At 42.1% G+C, this 21,112-nt stretch overlaps 1 protein-coding gene across 3 annotated transcripts; it reads left to right on the forward strand.

The window, feature by feature from the left end:
- The first annotated feature begins 3,701 nt into the window (after positions 1-3,701).
- Positions 3,702-18,717, forward strand: TLR5 (toll like receptor 5). Of its 3 annotated transcripts, XM_085054723.1 has the most exons (5): positions 3,702-4,005; positions 8,189-8,298; positions 10,860-11,053; positions 11,133-11,419; positions 15,094-18,717. In XM_085054723.1, the coding sequence occupies exon 5, from the start codon at positions 15,098-15,100 to the stop codon at positions 17,681-17,683; it is 2,586 nt and encodes an 861-aa protein (XP_084910849.1). In that variant the 5' UTR covers positions 3,702-4,005; positions 8,189-8,298; positions 10,860-11,053; positions 11,133-11,419; positions 15,094-15,097; the 3' UTR covers positions 17,684-18,717. The 3 variants fall into 3 exon arrangements, with proteins under 3 accessions (XP_084910849.1, XP_084910848.1, XP_084910850.1); XM_085054722.1 differs by having other exon boundaries at positions 10,860-11,419; XM_085054724.1 differs by lacking the exons at positions 3,702-4,005; positions 8,189-8,298 and adding an exon at positions 8,854-9,047 and having other exon boundaries at positions 10,860-11,419.
- The last annotated feature ends 2,395 nt before the right edge of the window (positions 18,718-21,112 follow it).

A 21,112-nucleotide genomic window follows, 5' to 3' on the forward strand; every position in this document is an offset into this window, starting at 1 on the left:
AGGCTCATTTCATCTTTTCCTATTCTCTCCATTCTGTGGACAAACTGTTGAGTTCACTGCTTTGATGAAAATCTTTCTAGAACACTTTAATTATTCCCAAAATACTGTTTTACTTCTCCTGTCCTTTTTTTTTTTTAAAGTTAGAGGTTTATTAAAGAGATCATAGATTTTCCTATATTACTTGTGAAATCCATACAGGAAAATATCAAATCATTCTTGGCATTTATTATGATAATTTTAACTGGGACTCATAAGGTAAAGGAACTTAATGGCATTACCTATGCAAGATCTGAGAACGTGTGTCTCCAGAAATAATGACCTTATTACAGCGTTGATCTTGTGTGGGTGGAGACCTGGTTTTGAAGGAGCCTGGGGGAAATGCTCATGTATTTCACCTGCCTTTTGTACATTATTGGTGAGCTCAGAGGTACAATAAGATACACATTTGGTAAGTGTATAACTTGTAAGAAATGGGTAATTTAATGCATTAATCACCAGAGTGCAATTACAGGCCTTAATTTAGAAGGCATTAGTCACTCGCCATAGATAACCTTCTGTGGCTATTAGAATTTCATAGGCTGAGTACATTGCAACTGGCAAATGTCATTTGCACAACCAGCACACACAAGGGGCTGCTTTTGGCTGGAAGCACTTTTTTTTCTGTATTAAATCCACTCCATTAAATATAAGAGAGAGCACCTGTTTGGGTCTTATTTCAAGAAAGACTATATCCTGGCTGCAATTTAAGGGGGCTTATAAAGATTGCACATTATTCATGTATTTTATTAACATGTTTAAAATGGGGTGGGATGCACTGGAAATGTTATGAGCACATCAGTAGAAGACATCATAGCTGGTGATATATCATGGCAATAAACAGCCTGTTAACCTGTTGCAGTCTTTATCAAAATGTGAGACAAATGACTGTTCGTGTAAAACCTGTTAAAGCATTTACTGATCTTTTATAAATGAACCTTCATATATGGTATTTTCTTGAAATTAGTAACATGCTTAATATTACATCTCTCAGTGCTTAATTTCAAGAAGCTGTATAAATCTAGGAGACAGTAAAATTTCATAAGTAATTATTCCTAGTGTTTGGTGTTTTCCTGTGCATATTGGAGAGGACATGTTTTCTTCTCCCCCTCCATCCTAATCCCTTTTGGTGCCTGCTAGGTGTCTAGCTTGCTGTGTGTATGTGACTTGCATAAGGCAAGCGAGGAGCAACAAACGTGTCTGTGCTTAATACAGACACCTTGGCAGGAAGACAACTTTTGTTTTCATTTTTCCATAATTTCTTTCAAGTGACAGAACAGCATGAGATGGTTATGTAGGTGTGCCTTTTGTCATCAAAATATATCCTGCAGGACATGCTCATCTGCATCATTTGGAATTGCATTACTTCCTCTGTGCTAGAAGGCACTGAAAGGTGTCAGCACAGTGCTACAGAAAATACAGATGCATTAACAAACAACTTGGCTGTTTCTTTTCTCTCTCAGGGAGAGAACAACCACAGTAGCTGAATACTTTGGCATCTTTATTATAGAGTCCTGTGATTTATGCACGTGAAGCCTGGAGGTTTTTAATAATTGGATCAAAAAGATTTAATCCAGAAGCAAATCTTCAGTCATAATAACAGTGTGCAAGCATTGTTCAGTGACAAATCAGCCAATGCACCAAAAAAGTTCCAGGCTGGATTTTCAACCATAACTTAGCAAGAACTTTTGCAAAGAAACACTTCTGTAAATTCATGACCACTTGTTAACAGCAGGTGACTGTACAACAAGCAGCAGTGAATACATTGCTTCCATGCTGAAATGTACATTATGTATTAAACAAAAAGATTCTCAAAAACTATAGCTGTGAAAGTATAACAGTCCTGCTTACCTGCTGCTTCAGCCACATCTGAAGTTTCTATTCACAAACTGAAACTGGCCTAGCTGGCACCTAAACTGTCACAGCATTCCAGACCTTGTTTTACTAACATTAATATAAAATATCTCAGCCTTTTAGGTATATGGGCAAACAGTTGGAGGCCCAAGCTGACAGGATCCACAAAAACTGAGATGCTTCCCACCTGCATCAACAAGCTGCAACAACAGGATTATAAGTATCTACATCAGACAGATGTTTCTGGCTTGTGTTTTCACTCCATTTTGCAATTCTCTCTCTCTTTTTTTCCCTTAGCATTTAATTTCATCAATTTCTTCTCCTGTCTATTCGTTTCACCTCATTCTTTGGATTCGAGATTTCAATGAGTAAAATTTTGACAAGCTGAAGTCGTCTTCACTGCACCTCATTTCATCCCAATCCATACCACTGTATTCACTCCATTTCTGAAGTTTCTTTTTTTCACCTGAATTTGATTTCATCATATGTCCTTTCCAGTGTGTTTGTTTCACTTTGTTTTTCAAGATTTTATTTCATTTCATGATTGAAACTTGCCAAAATTATGCTCATTGAAATCCTGAAATCTAAACGAAGAGACAGAAGAAAGTGATGAAATGAAATGCTTAAAAGAATGCAATGTTACTGAATCCCCAGCTCTCTGCTGTGGATTTGGTCAAGCAAAAGTGAGCTCAAGAGTTAGCTTAGAGGTGGTCACTTTTTCAAACAGCATCAATTTCCAGAAATTTTATCTAAATGTAACATGAAAACCTAAATTACTACAATTTTTTAAAATAAGAAATTAATTACCCTGTCCTCTCTTTTACCTCCCCTTTTCATTCCTGGATTGCTCTCTAAGAATTACAGTAACAGGCAAATAAATCACTTCAGTTGCAGATCTATCATTCAATCCTAACTTCTTTAGGAAGTGTAAGTATTCCACTTAGTATAAGGTAATGTAGGAAATGGAATATAATGGCCATTAGAAATAGGATAACAATGTGAGTGGAGGATCACCTGCTTACAGCTATCTTGGGTCAGATTAAGTGCACATCAGAGTCAGCTGTAGTGGAGGTAAGAGACAGAGATGTGCTGGTTCTTTCCACCTGAAAAAAGACCAGAAGAAACAGCTCAGGCACCCAGCAGCCAGCAAACACAACTGTTCACATTTCTTAGACTGAGATGAATCAGTCTGATCATCTCCTGTAGATTAAAATGTAGCAAAGCCCATAAAAGCTGCCTCCTGTACTCTGGCTGCACCCCTCCAACTGGTTTTCCCTGGCCTGACTCTCTCCCATAGAATCATGGACTGGTTTGGGTTGGAAGGGACTGTAAAGATCATCCAGTTCCAACCTCCCTGCCATGGCCAGGGACACCTTCCACGAGACCAGGTTGCTGAGAGCCCCATCCAATGTGACCATGAACACTTCCAGGGAAGGGGCATCCACAGCTTCTCTGGGAAACCTGATCTAGTGCCTCGCCACCCTCACAGCGAAGAATTTCTTCCCAACATCTACTCTAAATCTAATCTAAATTCTGTCCGTTTAGAGCCATTCACCCTTGTCCTGTCACTACATGCTTTTGTAAAAAGTCCTTCTCCTGCTCTCTTGTGGGCACCCTTTAAATACTGGAAGGTGCTACAAGGTCTCCCTGGAGCCTTCTCTCCTCCAGGCTGAACAACTCCAGCTCTCTCAGCCTGTCTTCCCAGGAGAGATGCTCCAGCCCTCTAAGAATCCTTGTGCCTCTCCTCTGGACCTGCTCCAACACTTCCTTCTCTTACTGGTGCCCTAGAGCTCGCTATCCAGCAGCCGATCTTGAAAAGCCAGGCAGGATTTCCATTCTGCTGGGGAATTTACCTTCTAGCACTTCTTCACTGATGAGTCCACCTTTTAATTTTTTTTTTCCCGTTCCATATCCACATAACCACCACTTTCCTCTCCTCCTACCCCTGCGGCACCTCAGCTGTTTGCTCTGCCCTTTGTCTCCCTCGCATTGCAGGAGTTTGCAGCTCAGCTCCACAGCTCGTTCTCTCTCTCCCCGGGGCTGTGCTTCCCCCGCCGGCCCCTCGCTCCAGCCATTCCCCACAGCTGGAGAACGCTCTCCCTCTCCTGCTGGCCGGTATGTATGAGGGAACGAGGCAGGGAACAACGCGGGGAACAAGGCTGCTCTTCCCGGGTTTCCGTGCGGAGCCGCTCCGCCCCGGAGCGCTGGCGGCGGCTGGACACGGCCCGGGAGCGGCGGGACAGAGCGACAGCCTTACTCGGGTCTGTCACAGCCCACGGCACCCCAAGGGTCAGTCCTCAGCCTCCCCTCCCACCCTCGACCTCCCCTCTTCCCACCCTCCTTCCACTCGCCCTTTAAGCCGCCGAGAAATAAGGTTCTCCACGCCTGGGAGAATGTTTTGGCAGCGGGGTTGCACTTCGCATTTTTCAAAGCGCTATGTAACTGAGCAGTCATTCACTTCCCCCACCCCGCCCCGAGGTAGACAAGGATTATTACATTCATTTTATGGGGGAAAAAAATAGACCAGTGGAGTACAAAGTCCCTTAGGGGTACAAAGTCCCTAAGAGACACAAAGGCATCAGAGGTGGGACTTGATGAGACAGGACTGCACCTGCAGCTGACCTCTGAAGAGTCCAGACTGAGGGATATCAGCAGTTCCACCCTGCACTGCTCTACTTGAGAACTCGAGCCCGAAGTGTTTTGCTTTTGCAGACAGCCAGCAGTGCCCGAGTGTGGCAGAGCTGACTGGCTAACATCTACTCTGGCGACATGGCATGGCTGTTGTCAGGTAGGGAGGCTTCTAGCTGAGACCTAAAACACAGCAGGGTTTTAAAATGGAGAGATGAACTGTTGCTGGATTTCTTTAATTCCATGACTTGTGGCTGGGAGCATTCACCCAGGTCATGGGAGAGTTCGGTCTGTGAGATCTCTGCCTAAAGGTCAATGAGACATGTGTCTTCCTCCTAACTGGCAGCAGGTTAATTTTGGCCTCCTCTGGCTTCCTTGTGAAGCTGTGTCATTATGCAAGAACTTTAAGGAGCTGAGTGGGGTGGTGAGAAACAGGAACTAGAGGGGAGGGCAAAAAGGGCCACCAGAGTGTTCTCTAAGGATGGTTTCTGGGTTGAACACATCAGAGTCAGAATATGGAAGCTGCCCAGAGCAGATCTCCTCCCTTCCCTCCCTTGGCCCCATACAAAACATCCCTCCAACCCCTCATTAGGCTGAAACATGTCTTTGATTTAGAGAATCTTGAACATCATTAACTCACTTGGAAGAGCTATAACAGAAGAGGAGGAAAGTGCCTCCTGTCCAAAATAACCAATGCTTCCATACTTAGTGAGTATGCATGAGATTAAAGGGTTTGGTGTTGCATTGTGCAGAAAACAGAGCTGACTGTAGCTGTTTTACTTGATAGATTATTTTGCTAAATGAAGACATAGCTGGTTTTCTCTCTCAAAAGACCTGGGCAGGGACAGAATTTAAAAGCTAACCTGCATGGAGATTTCTGTTTTGGCAGTCCCTTGGTGTCTGACTGCAGATCTTTATGGATTCGGAAATCAGATGCATGTTTTTCTATATGCACTGCATGGAGTGTATAATTCAGTCTCCTGCTTCCACTCTAAATGCCTTTCCTGCAGCTCAGCCTGTGTGACAGCTGTTCTTCCTGGTTGGGTCAGGAGGATCTTGTGTAAGGATAATCAGTAGATAAGCAATTGATCTGGGATATATATGCAGGTGAGCCCTGGGATGCCACTGCCATGCTGGGACTCAGTGGAACAGCTCCCTCACCAAGAGCCTCCCACAGGAATGATTTCAGGAAGGCTACCAGCTACTTTTCTACCTTTTTCACTTGGTAGGTCTTCATTGCATCACAGGTTCTGCAGTACAGCATTTTGTCAGCCATACTAGTGAGTGAAATTTTCACATTTTTCTCCTACATCACCAAGAGCAAGCTCAAATTAATTCAGATCTAAAGCCTATTCCAAATAAATTCAAACATCTCCATTCCAGGAAGGTTCAGAGCAGTTTTCTAATTTCACTTAAAAGCTGGCCGAATATTATGTCTATTTGTATTACATTTGTGGTCCTTTTTTCAATGGACATTTGCAGCTTGTTATCTTTTGATTGCTTTTTTATAATGTTTGTGCGTGAAAAATACTTCAAAAGCAAACATCTCTCTTATAATTTGTTGCATTTGGCTCCACATATTTAGGCTTCTGTTTCCATACTTCTTTAATAGTTAGTTAGTAAATAACGTGCCCAGATTTGGTCCCAGAAGTGCAGGAGTGGTAACCATGCCATTCCCCCTCTGACTGACCACTGTTACTCATCTTTGCTAACTTCAGCCTTCCAAACCATTCCCACTCTCTTGTGCCTGACTACTGTCTCACAGGCATGACAGCACTGATGAGCTTTATAAAAAGGTGAGAGCTTTAAAGAGAGCTGCACAGAGCTCTGCTTATGACCCCAGGAGTTACAGTCTGAATGCTGTTTCTCCACTTCCTCAAGAATTCGCTGCTTCCTGAAGAATTTTCATCTCATCTGTGAAAGCTGGCTTCCTGTAACTTAAAAACTGAACTGTCTTTCTTAAGACTCCTTTCCTATTATCACTTTGATTCTTCCAGATGAGACCTTGAATCCTGGCTGCTTCTAATTATCCTGGAAGCACAAAAAAAGGACACTGTGTCCCTGGGCTAAATCCACTTTGTGAAAAACACAGTCCAAAGTTATAGCAAAGAGGAAAGGAAACCAAAAGGAAGGAGACTTTTTTTTTTCCCTGGGGCAGCTTCTAGTCTAGATCAGGCAGTTCTCACATGACAGTTTTCAAAGAAAAAGATAAACATGGATTCAGGATGTGAGGTAGGAATACCTGAGTGGTGACTGTGACTGCCCACAGGTGGTTTGTGCAGCTTTGATCAAGCACGTCTACTGGGAAACAACAATAGTAAAAACTAGCAAAAAAGCCACAAAAAAACCAAAAAACCTCCAAACCTTCGGATCTTCGCTGTCCTCATTGAAGCCCTATTTCTGTAGGACCTGAAGAGTGGTTGTTGGTCCTCTTCTGAGGCCCAGCTGAGGCTCTTTCTGCCTTCTTGATGCCCTGTGAGCCACAGGGCAGAGCTGGGCTGCCTGGGACTGCCTCATGGACCAGTGCCCAGTTCCTGGAACAACCAGCCCAGCTGGCTCCTGGGCAGGGAAGGGAGCAGGCTGGCTGTGCTCAGCAGGGACACACTCAAAATGGTGCTAGAGGCTGAAATCAGCTGAGCTGGGGCCAGGGGCTGGGGATAAGACACACCCCTCTCCATCCAATTTACTCCTGTCCTTCACACAAATAGCCCAGAGCATGTTTTAGTCTGTATTTTCAAGTTTATTTTCCCATCCTTCTGGAACTGCTGTCTTTTAAAAACTGTTCCACTATAATTAGAGGAATCACATCTGCCTTTGTGTTTTTGGATCTCATCGTGTAATCTGATGGGATATCAAAACAAACAAATAAATACAAACAGGAAGTAGATCATTACACCCAAACCAGCGCTGGCTTTTATGGCCCTTCTGCTCTGTCAGGTCATTAAATGCCTTATTGCCTTATGCTTTTCTCCATTAATGATAGGAACTGTCACAGAGCTCACTTGTTTTGTAAGATGCTTCCTGATTTTAAGAGGAAATATGCTATATTTGAGTTAAACATCCCAGAAATGTAAGGGAGAGGCTGAGGGGCTGGGAAGGGGCACATTCATTAATCATCTGATGAGTGAAATAGTTTCTTTTTAGGTTGGAATTGGCTAGAGGGGCCCCCATGACAAAAAGTGTGTTTACACTGCACAACTTTATATGAGCACAAATGCATATATTATGATGGCTTAAAGCCCCAGGCAAAAGCTTGGAGCTTTATTTTTGTTTCAGTAAGTAGATTTGATCTAATCAGATAACAGCAGCAATACAAATTTTCACAATAGCATTTGGCCTTTATCTGACCAGTCTAAGAACAAAAGCTTACTGTTTGCAATATATCTTTCAAGATCTTTTTTATGGCCTAAATAAATATAACAAACTCCTTGTCAGTAAGCTCTCTGTTAGATTAAAAGAAAAAGGATGCTCTTTGAAGGTCTTTGGGGTTTTTTTTCTGAGAAATTTTACCAAGCACCAAATGCAAATAGTTCTTCAGTCAGTGTATATCACCAGCCTCTGGGAAAGATACCCATAATTTTTGAAATATGAATGATATTAGGGCGTCAGACAATGATATTTTGCTCTACACTTTATCCAAGAAGTAGGAATGATTCTCATTTCCCTACAGAACTGTGACCTGGGAATATAAAGAGAAGACTGCACAAGGGAGACTTATTTGGATGGCCAGAAGGGACCCAAGATCTGAAGAATGAGATTGAGACATGTTTGTCTGTTCAGGTGAGTTTCAGTGGGTTTTAAGCAGCAATTGCATAGCAACTGCAGGTATTAGGGAGGTCAACATGAAAGAATGTGGCCCCAAGCATGGGAGCCTGCATGGAGCACTCCTCTCCAAGTTTAGTTCAGGGTATATTAGCCATGGACATATTCTTTCAAACTTTAGCCAAGGAAAGGAGAGGTCTCTGATGCTATCACCCACTTAAGACCATTAAAGGAAGTGGAAGACCTGAGTACTTTGCTTTCCTTAGTCTGAGAACCTTCGTTTTGGGTCTCACTCAAGGAAGCCACTTTAACCACAAGGCACTTAAGTGTGTTAGGTAACACAACATCTCTCCTGCACAAACATGGCTCTGCACACAAGAGCTGAGAGGATTTTCAACAAGGGCAAGTGCAGAGAGGCACCTGGGGAGGAGCAACCCCAAGTACCAGCACAGGGTGGGAGCTGACTTACTAAAGAGTGGTTCTGCTTGTAAGGACCTGGGAGTCTTGGTGGGTGACAAATTGTCCATTAGCCAGCAGTGCCCTTGCAGACAGGAGGGCCAATGGTATCCTGAGGCACATCAACCCTATTGGCCTCCAAGTTCTGTGTATGTTTTCTTGTATCTTAACAGCTCAGCTTTGTCCTGTCAGCGTGGCTGGGTGGTATCAAGCTGTTGTATCTACCATAGCTCCTTGCCCAAAGTTATTCCATGCACCTTATATACAATATGGCCATGGCCAGAGATCAGTTACACAGCTAAAAAGATCAGGTATTTAAACTTTATTACTACCAGGACATAAACATTTTCCTAAATTTTTTTAACAAAAGTAAACTGCTTGAAAGGGGAAGGAGAGAAGAAAGAGAAAGAAAGGATTTCTTTGACTTTGTTGGAGTTCTTTTTAAAAAACTTGTGGCCTGAATCAAGAAAAACTTTGAAATCTGAGAGTCCTCCTAGCTGAGAGTATCTATACTGAGTCAGGCTTAACCTGAAACTAAAAAAAATGTCCTCACTTACCCAAAAGTTCTGTATTAGGTTTGCGTAGGTTTTGGTGGGAGTGGGGGCTACTGGGGTGCCTTCTGAGGAGTTGCCAGAAGCTTCTCCTGTGTCCAACAGAGCCAATGCCAGCTGGCTCCAGAACAGATGTGCCCCTGGCCAAGGCCAAGACAATTAGGAATGACAGTAAAACCTCCATGATAACATATTTAAGAGGGAGAAAAAAGTTACTGTGCAGACATAATTGCAGCCAGAGAACAGCAGGGTGAGAATATGAGAGGGGAACAGCTCTGCAGATACCAAGGTCAGTGCAGAAGGAGGGGTAGAAGGTACTCCAGGCATCAGAGCTGAGATTCACCTGCAGCCCCTGCAGGATCCCCACAGTGGAGCAGATCAGTGTCCAGAGGAGGCTGTGACCCTGAGGGAAGCCTTCACAGGAGCAGGCTCCTGGCAGGACCTGTGGACAGAGGAGCCCACACCAGAGCAGGTTTGCTGTCAGGACTTGTGACCCTGTGATGGACCCATGGTCGAGCAGCCTACTCCTGAAGGATTGCACCCTATGGAAGTGGCCCCTGCTGGGGCAATTTGTGAAGAACTGCAGCCTGTGGAAAGAACTCACATTGGAGAAGTTTGTGGAGAACTGGCTCCCATGAGAGAGATTCCCTGCTGGAGCAGGGGAAGCATGTGGGGATTCCTACCCTTGAGGAGGAAGGAGCAGTAGAAACAACCACCCTTCCCTGTCATCCTGTGTCACTGGGCAGAGGAGGAGGTAGAGAATTTGGGAGTAAAGTTAAGCCCAGGAAGGAGGGAAGGGTGGGATAAGATATTTTACAATTTAGTATTTATTTCTCATTACCCTACTCCGATTTGCTTGGTAATAAATTAAACTAATTTCCCCAAACTGAATCTGTTTTGCCCATGACAGCAATCAGTGAGTGATCTCTCCCTGCCTTTACCTTGACCCATGAGCCTTTCATTATATTTTCTCTCCCCTGTCCAGCTGAGGAGGAGCCTGACAGAGCAGCTGTGGTGAGCACCTTGCATCCAGCCAGGGCCGACCCACCATGGGTTCCAAAGTCCTCCTGATATTTGTTTCCTTTCCCAGTGGCTTTTTCATGCCCATATGCCTTGTACCTGCTGCTGATTTCTTTATTGATATTTTTATTAATGCTGCGCTTTGCCGGTTGCTGGCAGGAAGACCTGGAGTTAACTAACTAGGAAGAGTAATTCAGGTTAGATGAATGTCAAACAGTCTCTGTTCACTTGGCTGGACTCTGGACATACACATAAGGAAGTTGGTTTCAGTATACTTTCAAAACGGCTACGAGAACAGTTGTAAACTGATTATGAAAACAGCGTGCATATCAAATTCTAAGTTAAATCTGTAATTTTATACACAAACTTATCACACTTTAGAAAACAATAATATGGGACTATTAAGACAGTGTTTGTCTCTTCAGTGCCTAATATTTTGGGGTACAGAGGGCGAAAAGTCTATCAGCTATGTACTGGATGTTTTCATGAAAATTAGCATTAGTGAAAAATTTACCTTGTTTTTTTTCTTTTTTTTCCTCCTTTTTGGTGCAGATATGAAAATCTTACCAGCTTTACATCTATCTTTACACTGACCACATCGCAAACATCTACAAGACTGCTCTTCTTGGTCACAGGACTTCACCTTTGGGGAATTATTTCAAGCAGCCTGTGCATGTGGTGGGCATACAATTCCTCTGGCTGACTGAGTCGTCATCGAGGAAGAATCTTCTTAGAAGGATGTAATGGTAACTGCAATAGGTTATCAAAAATATTTTTAAACTCTTTAAATCTTATTGATGATAATATCGGACTAGTATTCTCTAGAGTCCACCCAGATCCCCAGAATGAGGTTGACAACTATGGCTGGCAACTGAGGACCACTTAGACCTGCTGCTCATTTTCCTAAGCACACACAGTTCCTATCTGTTCCTCCCACTGACATTTGCTGGCTCAGTTTTGACTTAGTTTCTTGTGACGGAAGCACTGGAGGCAGCTGAGGAGAGTCAGCATGCTGCTGAATGCTGCACAAAACCACTTCTGAGACTGAAATGTTCCTTTCAGGTCACTCTCTGAAAAAGCAAGGCTCGGGCCCCAGCAAGGACAGAAGCAGGGTATGTAGCAATTGTTTATTTATATGGAATCCAATGCATTTTTGTTGGGGGTGTGGAAAGGGGAGTGGCAATTGCTTTCTAAGTCTCCGTGGGAGAGTTGCTGCTCTGGCATGAATAATAAAAAGAGACAGTCTGAGCCCTCCTTCCCAGCTCTGCTCCAGGCCCTGCTTCCTGACAGCCTCTCTGGGTGTTCTTAGGCAAACCCCTCTGTGCTGAGATAGACAGGCTCTGCTACACCATCCACTCTCAGGTACTGCCAATTCCCACTCTTTTTTGCTGTGCTAGTGAAGGTTTCTAGGTGCTAGTGAAGGTTTCCAGGTTAGCAAAACCAGGTTGTAAAACAGTGAGTACAATAGTGAAAGTCAAACTCAAAGCCTTCCCACTTTTCCCTTTACTGCTTACCCTTTCTGACATCGGTGCAGTAGAAGGAAACAAATTTTCAAATGCTGGCTCTGATTCTCTAAACTTCAGTGCTCCAGTTTTCAATAATGAAAATTTTCAATAATTGACAGGACAACAGCATATAGACTCAAGCTCCACCAGAGGAGGTTCAGGTTGGACATCAGGAAGGATTTTTTCACCAAAAGGGAATTTAAACTTGGGAACAGGCAGCCCAGGGAGGTGGTGGAATCACCATCCCTGGAAATGTTCAAGAAACAACTGGACTTGGCAATTAGTTCTAGTGGTTTAGTTGGCATGGTGGTGTTTGGTCAAAGGTTGGACTCAGTGATCTTGGTTGTCTTTTCCAACCTTAAAGATTCTATTACTCTATGATTCTATGAATAAAGCATTTAAACATCCCTTCATCTCCATGTCCATGCACAGACATGGAATTGCATGGCGTGCTCCTCATTTTGTGGGAAGAATGTTCTTCCCAAAAGGTTTTACATGCTAATGTACAGTGGTGAAAGGTTGCATAAAATGCTACATGATGGGATTCTGTTAAATTATAAATCTTTGCTGTCCTCATGAGAGCAGTAAAGAGGCTTTTCTTACTGCCAGCATCCCTCTCCTGCTCATGGATGCAGGGGAGAAGGTGATAGCTTACAGAGAAAGGGAGCAAAGAATTTACAAGTGAAATCTTCCTTGTCACTAAACCAGAGCAGAGGTGGAGTGCAACAACTGCTAAAAGATTGTTAGATGTTTTTTTAGCTCACAAGAATGTGGAAAAGCAAGTAAATGTGAAAAAGAAAAGATGCCTAAAATATTCCCCCATTTTCTTATATTCCAATAAGAAAAATAAAACTACTTTTTAAAATTTAAAACCATTTTCTAGTTCTTCCACTCTAAACATTATGAGTTTTTTCTAGAGGTCTATTGTACCCATGTCCATTAAATATTGACTTTCTAAATATTTTCTCTGTGTCACTGCTTTTCATGATGCCATGATTTTGCTCACACTTTAGAAGCAGCCATTTCATCTGGGATGAAAATGTAAATATCTGAAAGATAAACATAATTTAAAACTATTTGTGCTAAACACCTTATATCATGGTGTCAACAAGAACCAATATAATAGTTATCAAATATTAAAAGGGAAACTTGGTGTTTTGTTTTCAAGGTTCAAGCAAAGAGAAAAGTAAAAAAGTAAACAAGATCTTGAATTACCTGCTGTGTGTTTAGTTGTGTCTTTTTTAATAACCTACAATATTTTGTAGCACAACAAACATTATATAGTTTACTGCTCATAATGTCCCCTTTAAAAGTGCATGCTAGGTCAAAAAAGAGGTTAGTAAATACAATTATTTTTTAGTACTTGGAATTATTCCCCATAGAAGAAGTTAAAATCTCTTAAGGTTTTTTTTAAAGTACAGTACAGAAACAACCCTTTTAGGGTTAATAAATTACTCTGTTCTTTACTGTGACAAATAAAAGAGAATTTTGATACTCACTGCCTACAATTTGCTTTTCTTTGCAGCACATCCTAAATTCCTTAGTGAGAAGAAACGTGAGGGAAGTTTGAATGCCAGGACTTCAGAATTCAATTTTTATCCTATATTCATAATCTCTTTTACTTTCAAGGATCAGAGCTTGTCTCAAGCACATGAGATTGTCTTAAAAATGACAAGATCAGTATTTTAAGTTGTGAGTTATGTGGGTTTCCCACTTGGTGTTTGAGCCTCTAGGGTGAAAATTTGCAGACTCACTCTAGCAGTCAGAGTTGCTACAAATTAAGGTTTCAATATAATCAGATGGCTTTGAGAACATCATTAAAAATGTTTGATACAGTGGGATCATGTCAATTATGAGATTGGATTGTGTTGTAATTTCCTTGTACTTTCAGTGTAGCAGATAGTCTCTAAAACTTGGCTGGCTCATTCCTTTGGTATTTGCAGTGGGAATGTCATAGTGGTTTCCACTGACATATTTTCTAATTTCCCAGGAATCCCTTTGTATGATGGCAGTAAGCATAATTTAAATTTAATTTAATTTAGTGCAACGTTCTGCATAGAGTTTTGTCCTTTAAAGAGGCATTGTGCTCAAATCAGAACAGTAATTGTTCAAACCCCCACTTTTTTCCTCTCTGAGGCAGATTTACTTTGCCGACATTAGATGGCCACTGGGGGTTTGGTTCTACAAGGATTCACACTTAGCAATTTTTAAGCAGAATGTGCTGGAGGACACAAGAATTCTTCCATTGGGTCATCATTTCATTTCAATAAATGCTTGTCTAAAAGCAGAAGCAGATGGTTGCAATCTCAGTTAGAAGGTTGGGAGTTTTTTTAGACTACACTACACAAACAACCACTTCAGGGCTAATAATTTGCTCTGTTCTTTACCATGCTCAATAAAAAAGACCTTCCTTGCTTTGAAGAGGTTTTTGTCTCAGATGAAAAGGGCAACAGGCAGACAGATGGCACAATGCAAGGAAAATACAGAGTGGGAATAAATGGATTCATCAGCAAGCTGCATAAATTGTGTTATGCACCTTTCTGTAAACCTTAGGAATTTACAGTTTGGCAAATACAGTTTTTCATAAAACATGAAATCTTGCAGCACAGTTTCAGGCTACTGCACTTTTTTTTGTTCCATTACTGTTAGCCTTGTTTCTGCCTATACTTTCAAAACTATTTTAACAGCTGTTTCCAGAACAATTCCACATTGTCAGGTTAGAGGCTCAAGGAGCCCCAAAAGAAGTTCCCCTTCTTAAAAAGTCATGGCTGTTAGGCACCTCTGTGTGACAGCAGTCTGAATTCCAAACAGGTGATTGCCCTGACAAGTAGAGCACTCAGGGAAAGGGCAGTGTTTGCCTGCTCTGTTGAGATCACTGGCTGGCTGCACTTTACTTGGACAATCCAAACTGCTCTAGTCTTTTTGGAGAACTAATTAAGGAGCTAAGCTAATGCACCAGCATTACCAGTTCCATGGTGCAAATTAAATAGCCAGGCCAAGATTTTGACTCTTACCTGGTGGGGTTTTAAGGAACATAAAGGATGGTTACATTTAAGGTCGTAGGAGGTGCTCACATCTTTTTGGGATGTGTATTCTTAACAAACAGACTATCAGGTGATGCCTGTTAGACTTCAGAGAAAGGATAAATCCCAAATCATGAGTCGTTCTTAGTGTGACATTAGTCCTGTATTCTACAGCTGTTAAAAATGTGCTCTACAACTCACTGCACAGAGAGCCAGCTGCAGAACTAATTCTCACTCTTGTCACTTTTTCTCGTGCAGGTTCATGATGTCGTGCTCTCAGCTGCTCCTTGTCCTTGTCCTGTCACTAGCTGTTGGGATGTGTGCATCTAGAACGTGCTACTCAGAAGCCCAGGTCTCCATATATTATTTCTGCGGCCTCACAGATATTCCACCTGTGCCAAAGGATACAGTGAAGCTTCTCCTGACTTACAACTACATCACACAGGTGACTGCAGCTTCGTTTCCACTGCTGGAGCACTTGTTGCTGTTGGAAATAGGAACGCAGTATGTCTACCCTCTTACCATAGGAAAAGGAGCATTCAGGAATCTGCCAAACCTCCGAATCTTAGACTTGGGAAATAATACAGCTCTTCGTCTGGATCTTGATGCTTTTGTGGGCTTGCCAAGCCTGACTGTACTCCGTCTGTTTCACTGTGGCCTTGGAGATTCCATCCTGGAAGAACGTTACTTTCAGGATTTGAGGTCATTAGAAGAATTGGATCTTTCAGGGAATGAAATCACAAAACTTCATCCTCATCCATTATTTTCTAATCTAACAGCCTTGAAAAGTGTGAACCTGAAATTCAACAAGATATCCAACTTTTGTCAAACCAATCTCACCAGCTTCCAAGGAAAACACTTTTTACTTTTTAACCTTGATTCTAATTATTTGTACTTGACAGAAGATGTGGCCTGGGCCAAGTGCCCTAATCCTTTCAAAAATATTACATTTACCTCACTAGACCTTAGTCAAAATGGCTGGAGCACAGAGAGAGTTCAGTATCTTTGTACAGCCATTAAAGGGACTCAGATCCATTCTTTAATACTTAGCCCTCATATAATGGGTTCGGGATTTGGCTTTTATAACTTAAAAAATCCAGATAAGTCTACTTTTGCAGGACTAGGAAGAAGTAATCTTAGTTTTCTTGATATTTCAGGGGGTTACATTTTCTCTCTCAATTCTTTAATCTTCCAAAGTCTTGATAATCTGGCATCACTGAACCTCTTCAAAAACAAGATAAATCAAATACAAAGGCAAGCATTTTTTGGCTTAGGCAACCTAAAAATTCTCAATCTCTCAAGTAACCTTTTGGGTGAGTTGTACGATTATACTTTTGAGGGTCTACGTAGTGTAATGTATATTGATTTACAGCAAAATCATATTGGTATGATTATGAATGAATCATTCAGGAAATTAGTAAATCTGCAAATAATTGATCTCCGAGACAATGCCATTAAAACACTTCCTTCCTTTCCACATCTGACCTCTGCCTTGTTTGGTGACAATAAGCTAGTGTCTGCAGCTGACAGAGCAATAACTGCCAAACACCTTGATTTAGAAAGAAATTGGCTGGAAAACCTAGGTGACCTGTATATTCTTTTCCGAATTCCAGATCTGCAGTATATCTTCTTAAAACAGAACCGGTTCTCTTACTGTGTGAAAAGTACTAATGCTATAGAAAACAATCAGTTAATATATGTGGATCTGGGTGAAAATATGTTACAGCTGGTGTGGGAGAGAGAATTGTGTTTGGATGTGTTTGGGGCACTGTCCAAACTTCAGGTTCTACATCTGAATAACAACTACCTTAGTGCTCTTCCACAGGAGATTTTTAGTGGTCTAACGTCTCTCAAAGGACTTAACCTGGCTTCCAACCTGTTGTCTTATCTTTCTCCTGGGCTTTTTCCACAAAGCCTAATAAACCTAAACTTATCTGGAAACCAGCTGTTTTCCCCTGAGCCTGAAGTCTTTATGACTCTGACTATTCTGGATATAACACATAATAATTATGTCTGTGATTGTGGTTTAAAGAGGCTGCTGGTGTGGCTGAATGAAACCAACGTAACCCTGGCTGGCTCCCCGTCTGACAGGTACTGTGTGTACCCCCCTGCCTTTGAAGGGGTGCCCCTGTCACTTCTGACATACGATGATTGTGATGAAGATGAACTCCTGCAGACACTCAGATTCTCATTATTCATCCTCTTCTCTGTTACTCTTCTCATGTTTCTGGTGGCTGTCATCGTTTTTACTCGCTGCCGGGGGATTTGTTTTATCTGGTATAAAACCATCACCAAAAGAGTGATAGACAGACAACCACAAATAGAAGATAAAAGTGAATACAAATATGATGCATATCTGTGCTACAGCAAAAATGACTTTGAATGGGTCCAGAATTCTTTGCTAAAGAACCTGGATTCACAGTATTGTGCTAAAAACAGATTTACCTTGTGTTTTGAGGAAAGAGATTTCTTACCTGGGGAAGAACATATCAACAATATTCGTGATGCCATTTGGAACAGCAGGAAAACAATTTGCGTTGTGACCAGGCAGTTTCTCAAAGATGGGTGGTGTGTGGAAGCCTTTAATTTTGCCCAGAGCAGGTACTTCTGTGACCTGAAGGATGTCCTCATTGTGGTAGTGGTTGGGTCGCTTTCTCAGTATCAACTGATGAAACACAAGCCAATTCGAAACTTCTTACAAAGGAGTCAGTGTTTGTGGTGGCCTGAAGATTATCAAGATATAGACTGGTTTTTAGATAACCTTTCTTGCCAAATTCTGAAGGAAAATAAAGTGCAAAGGAAAACCACTGGTATAGAGTTGCAGGCTGTAGCAACTGTGTCACATTGACAGCGTGTGAGTTCCTGGCAAATATCCCATTTTCAACTGTGCCATGGCAGGAATAAACAGAAGTTTGCTTCATCTTTCCTTGAAAAGACAGGCAGAACGATAACTGTTTCAGTATAAATCCTACAGAACACAGAGACAAAGCAAGCAGTAAATATATGAAAGTGCAATTGTTTTATGAACTACAACATGCATTTTCAGAATTGAATGAATCACAGATGCTTCACATTTTGGATGCATCTTCAGGCACTTTAGCCCTGATTTTTGGAGTACTGCTTACTTAATTGTTAATTGTTTCTGCTAGAGAAAAGGTGTTCATGGTTTTTTTCCAAAGAGAGCCCATGGTGCTGTCCAGAGGTTACCAAATGTGCTCTCAGGCACTGCCAAGCCTGACCATTGTGGTTCCTGGACTACTCACCCCTGTGCTTGCTGCACTGGTAACTTTTCATGCTCTGTTTCACAGTACATTGTTTTGCACCTTTATGCTTTAATTGGTGTAACACAGATATTGTTTGTTTGTTTTCTACTCAATTAACCTCAGCTCAGCTGGAGCATAAAACTTTGAACTTCATTCATGCTCTTACCATCCACAGCTTCTCTGCTTGGTGGTCAAACTACAACCTTTGCTGCTGTTCCAGCTTTGGTGCTTTTTCACTTGAGCTGCCTCCTGCCCTGCAGAGAGGAACAGCTATTCCCATTGGATCTGAAGCAAGCCAGAGCTTGGAAAGCAAACAAGAAACTACCTCAGCAGCTGTGCAGGCTGTCCAGTGGTTACAGGGCTGTCCATTCTGGGAGTGGGAAGTACACTTGTACTTTGTAATTGTCCTGTGTAATCTGGGTTGTCCTCAGCACATCCTGCAGGCTGAACAATTCTAAGATTTTTCTGCTTCTGTTGAAATACTTTTCTAGAGTCATTAATGCCTGATCCTCTCTCACTTCTCTAATTATTTTACTACTCTCTGCTCAGGTATGTGTCTTCAAGGGGTTGTTCAGGGTCATTTTAATAAAAGTCTGACTCAGTGTTCACTGTTACAGAACCTGCACCTATTATTTTGGTCCTGACATACTCCCTGAGTGTACTGTTCCCTTCTGTTTGTGCATTTACTCAACAAAAGCTTACCAAAATATTTTCAGTGTGGACTCAGTGAGGTTTTTTTGCAGTAGAGAGGAAACAGGAATGGGAGGTTTTATAAGTTATCTGCCTCGACCTTAGCTGCAAACAAATAAAACATCTTAACTGTTTTGATAGAGGTGAAAGACTGTAATCCACTTTGTGTGAATGCAGTCGTTGGAATATAGATGTGCCTGTGGCTGATCTAATTTACTCTTAGCACAGTATATACGATTTCTATTGATAAAATTACTACAGCAAAATATCTCTTCCTTCTCGCTCAGTGCAGTCATCCAGGAAGGCAGAAAGGGCTAAACCTTGGAATATTTTCCAGCCGGCCTGGGACGCGGGTTTGCAGGTGACAGAAGGGATTGAGTGTGCTGGTGGAGCCCTGGGTGTCGCTGTTGGCTCAGGGAACATCCCGGCTTTCCGAGCCCCTCCTGCCTCCTGCCGCTGCAGCTGCTGGCAGGAGGGGAAATCCTGCTGCTAGGAGAGGGCTGGAAAAGCACCAGCAGCCCTGGCCTGCCCAGAGCCCCCTGGGCTGTGAGAAAAGCCACCATGGGCATTTCAGCTTTCTCACTTCTTACATTTCTCTGACAATGTCAGCTCTTTCTCCTTTTGTCCCGTTAAGCAGTGCAGATATTTATAAGCATCCTTTAAATGCAGAGGCTATACCAGGGAGTATTTCACACAAAACCCACTGGCAGATAGCCAAAGCAGGAATGAATCTGTACAAGGAGAATCATCTGCAGGTCCAGGTGGTTAGTCTGTGGATCTGTGCACGGTGTAAGAGTTGGGGATTTTAAAAGCAGCTTTAAGAAATTATATTGGAATGAATGTCACAAAATACTTTTGGTCAAGTACTAATTAAGAGCCCTCTCCACTCAGGACCTTACTGTATATTTGCAAAATACTCTTGTCCCTTCAGATACTTAAAACCTTCTCCTGCTAACCTGTGTATGCAGGAATAACAAGTAGCTACAGGAGATGGCTTAAACCAAGGCTTTTCTATTTCATTTGAAAAGCTTCTGTCTGCTTCATGCTTTTGCTACTGGTGGGAGGTGGCTATGTAAGGTTTGCATTTACTTCAGGCTTTGGAAAGGTCTGACTTGTTACACAGAGGTTTTAATAAAACCCTTGGATGAAATTTCATTGTCTGCCTCTGTGCTTAAAAACCAATTTCAAAACTTAAAGAGATCACACCTGTGCTGGAAGCAGCTGGGGAAACTTATTTCTTCCATAGAGGTAGCTTAGAAATGTAGAATTAGTCCAGCTTGCGTCTTGCAAATTCTATTGCAAGGTGTCTACAAAAAGCAGTAAAAGGATTTTTGGAGAACATTCTACCAAACCATTCCTGACTGGGGAGTGGTTTGAAGGCAAATGAATAACTGCAGTGTCTAATTTTAAAGAGATCCAAAATAACTTTCTTTTTTATTCTCTGTGAAACTATTCCAAGTCTGAGACTCTCAGAACACATACAGTAGGTACAGTCTGTCCTATATGATGAAAAATTGCCTCCAAATAGATCATGAGACCCTGAGCACCACCTCTGTAGAGTCACCTATCTTAAATGACAAAGCCTGGGGAATTGTTAGAAAGGGCTTGCTCAGACTTAATACTCCTCTGCTCAGCAGGAACCACAAAAGCATCCTGTACAAAAATGGAGAATGACTATGCTTGATGATTTAAGGCCATAAATTGAGCCTCAGCCTCACAGCTATTGATCGGATTTCCTTCAGGCTCACTGGGAACATTACTGCTCTATTAGAATTTTATGGCTCCTTAGTTAAGGATACTCTCATCAGTTTTACTTACCTTCCTCAGTGAAAAACATTAACTCGTTGGAGAGGGTCCAGAATAGGGTGTGAAGTGTAACACTGGCTCCAAAGCAAGCTATTAAGATGGAAGCTGGTGAATTTATTCACAGTAGCAGCACAGGGAATCTTCAGAGGACAGTGACTCAGTGCCCCATGGTATCAGCTCAGATATTCAATAACAAAAGCCCACTCCTGCCATTGCAATATATTTTATAAACACTGTCTGGTCAAGTGGGCAGTGTTGTTCAACAGCAACATCTAGCCAGCCTGTCAGAGCCCAAGGACTGCACAGGCTCCTCATTGAAATCCAGGCACTTGGGACCAGAGCCCTGATTCTACAAACTCATCCCTGTGGAGAGTAACAGAAGCAAACAGCTGTACAGCCACATATTATTTCACATTTTACATTATTATTACTTTTCCACACACAGTTAAATCAGGCATGCCCTCCCATCTGACATGCATAGGGTTCTCAGCAAAGTCCAGCTATGTTTGCTAATCCCA

This window comes from Lichenostomus cassidix, chromosome 3 (genome assembly GCF_008360975.1).
Source record: "Lichenostomus cassidix isolate B80296 chromosome 3, HeHo_3.0, whole genome shotgun sequence".
Taxonomy (NCBI): domain Eukaryota; kingdom Metazoa; phylum Chordata; class Aves; order Passeriformes; family Meliphagidae; genus Lichenostomus; species Lichenostomus cassidix.

Bases quoted from the DNA above. Each gene is read 5' to 3' on its own strand.
- TLR5 (XM_085054722.1), top strand. From the start codon at position 15,098: ATGATGTCGTGCTCTCAGCTGCTCCTTGTCCTTGTCCTGTCACTAGCT.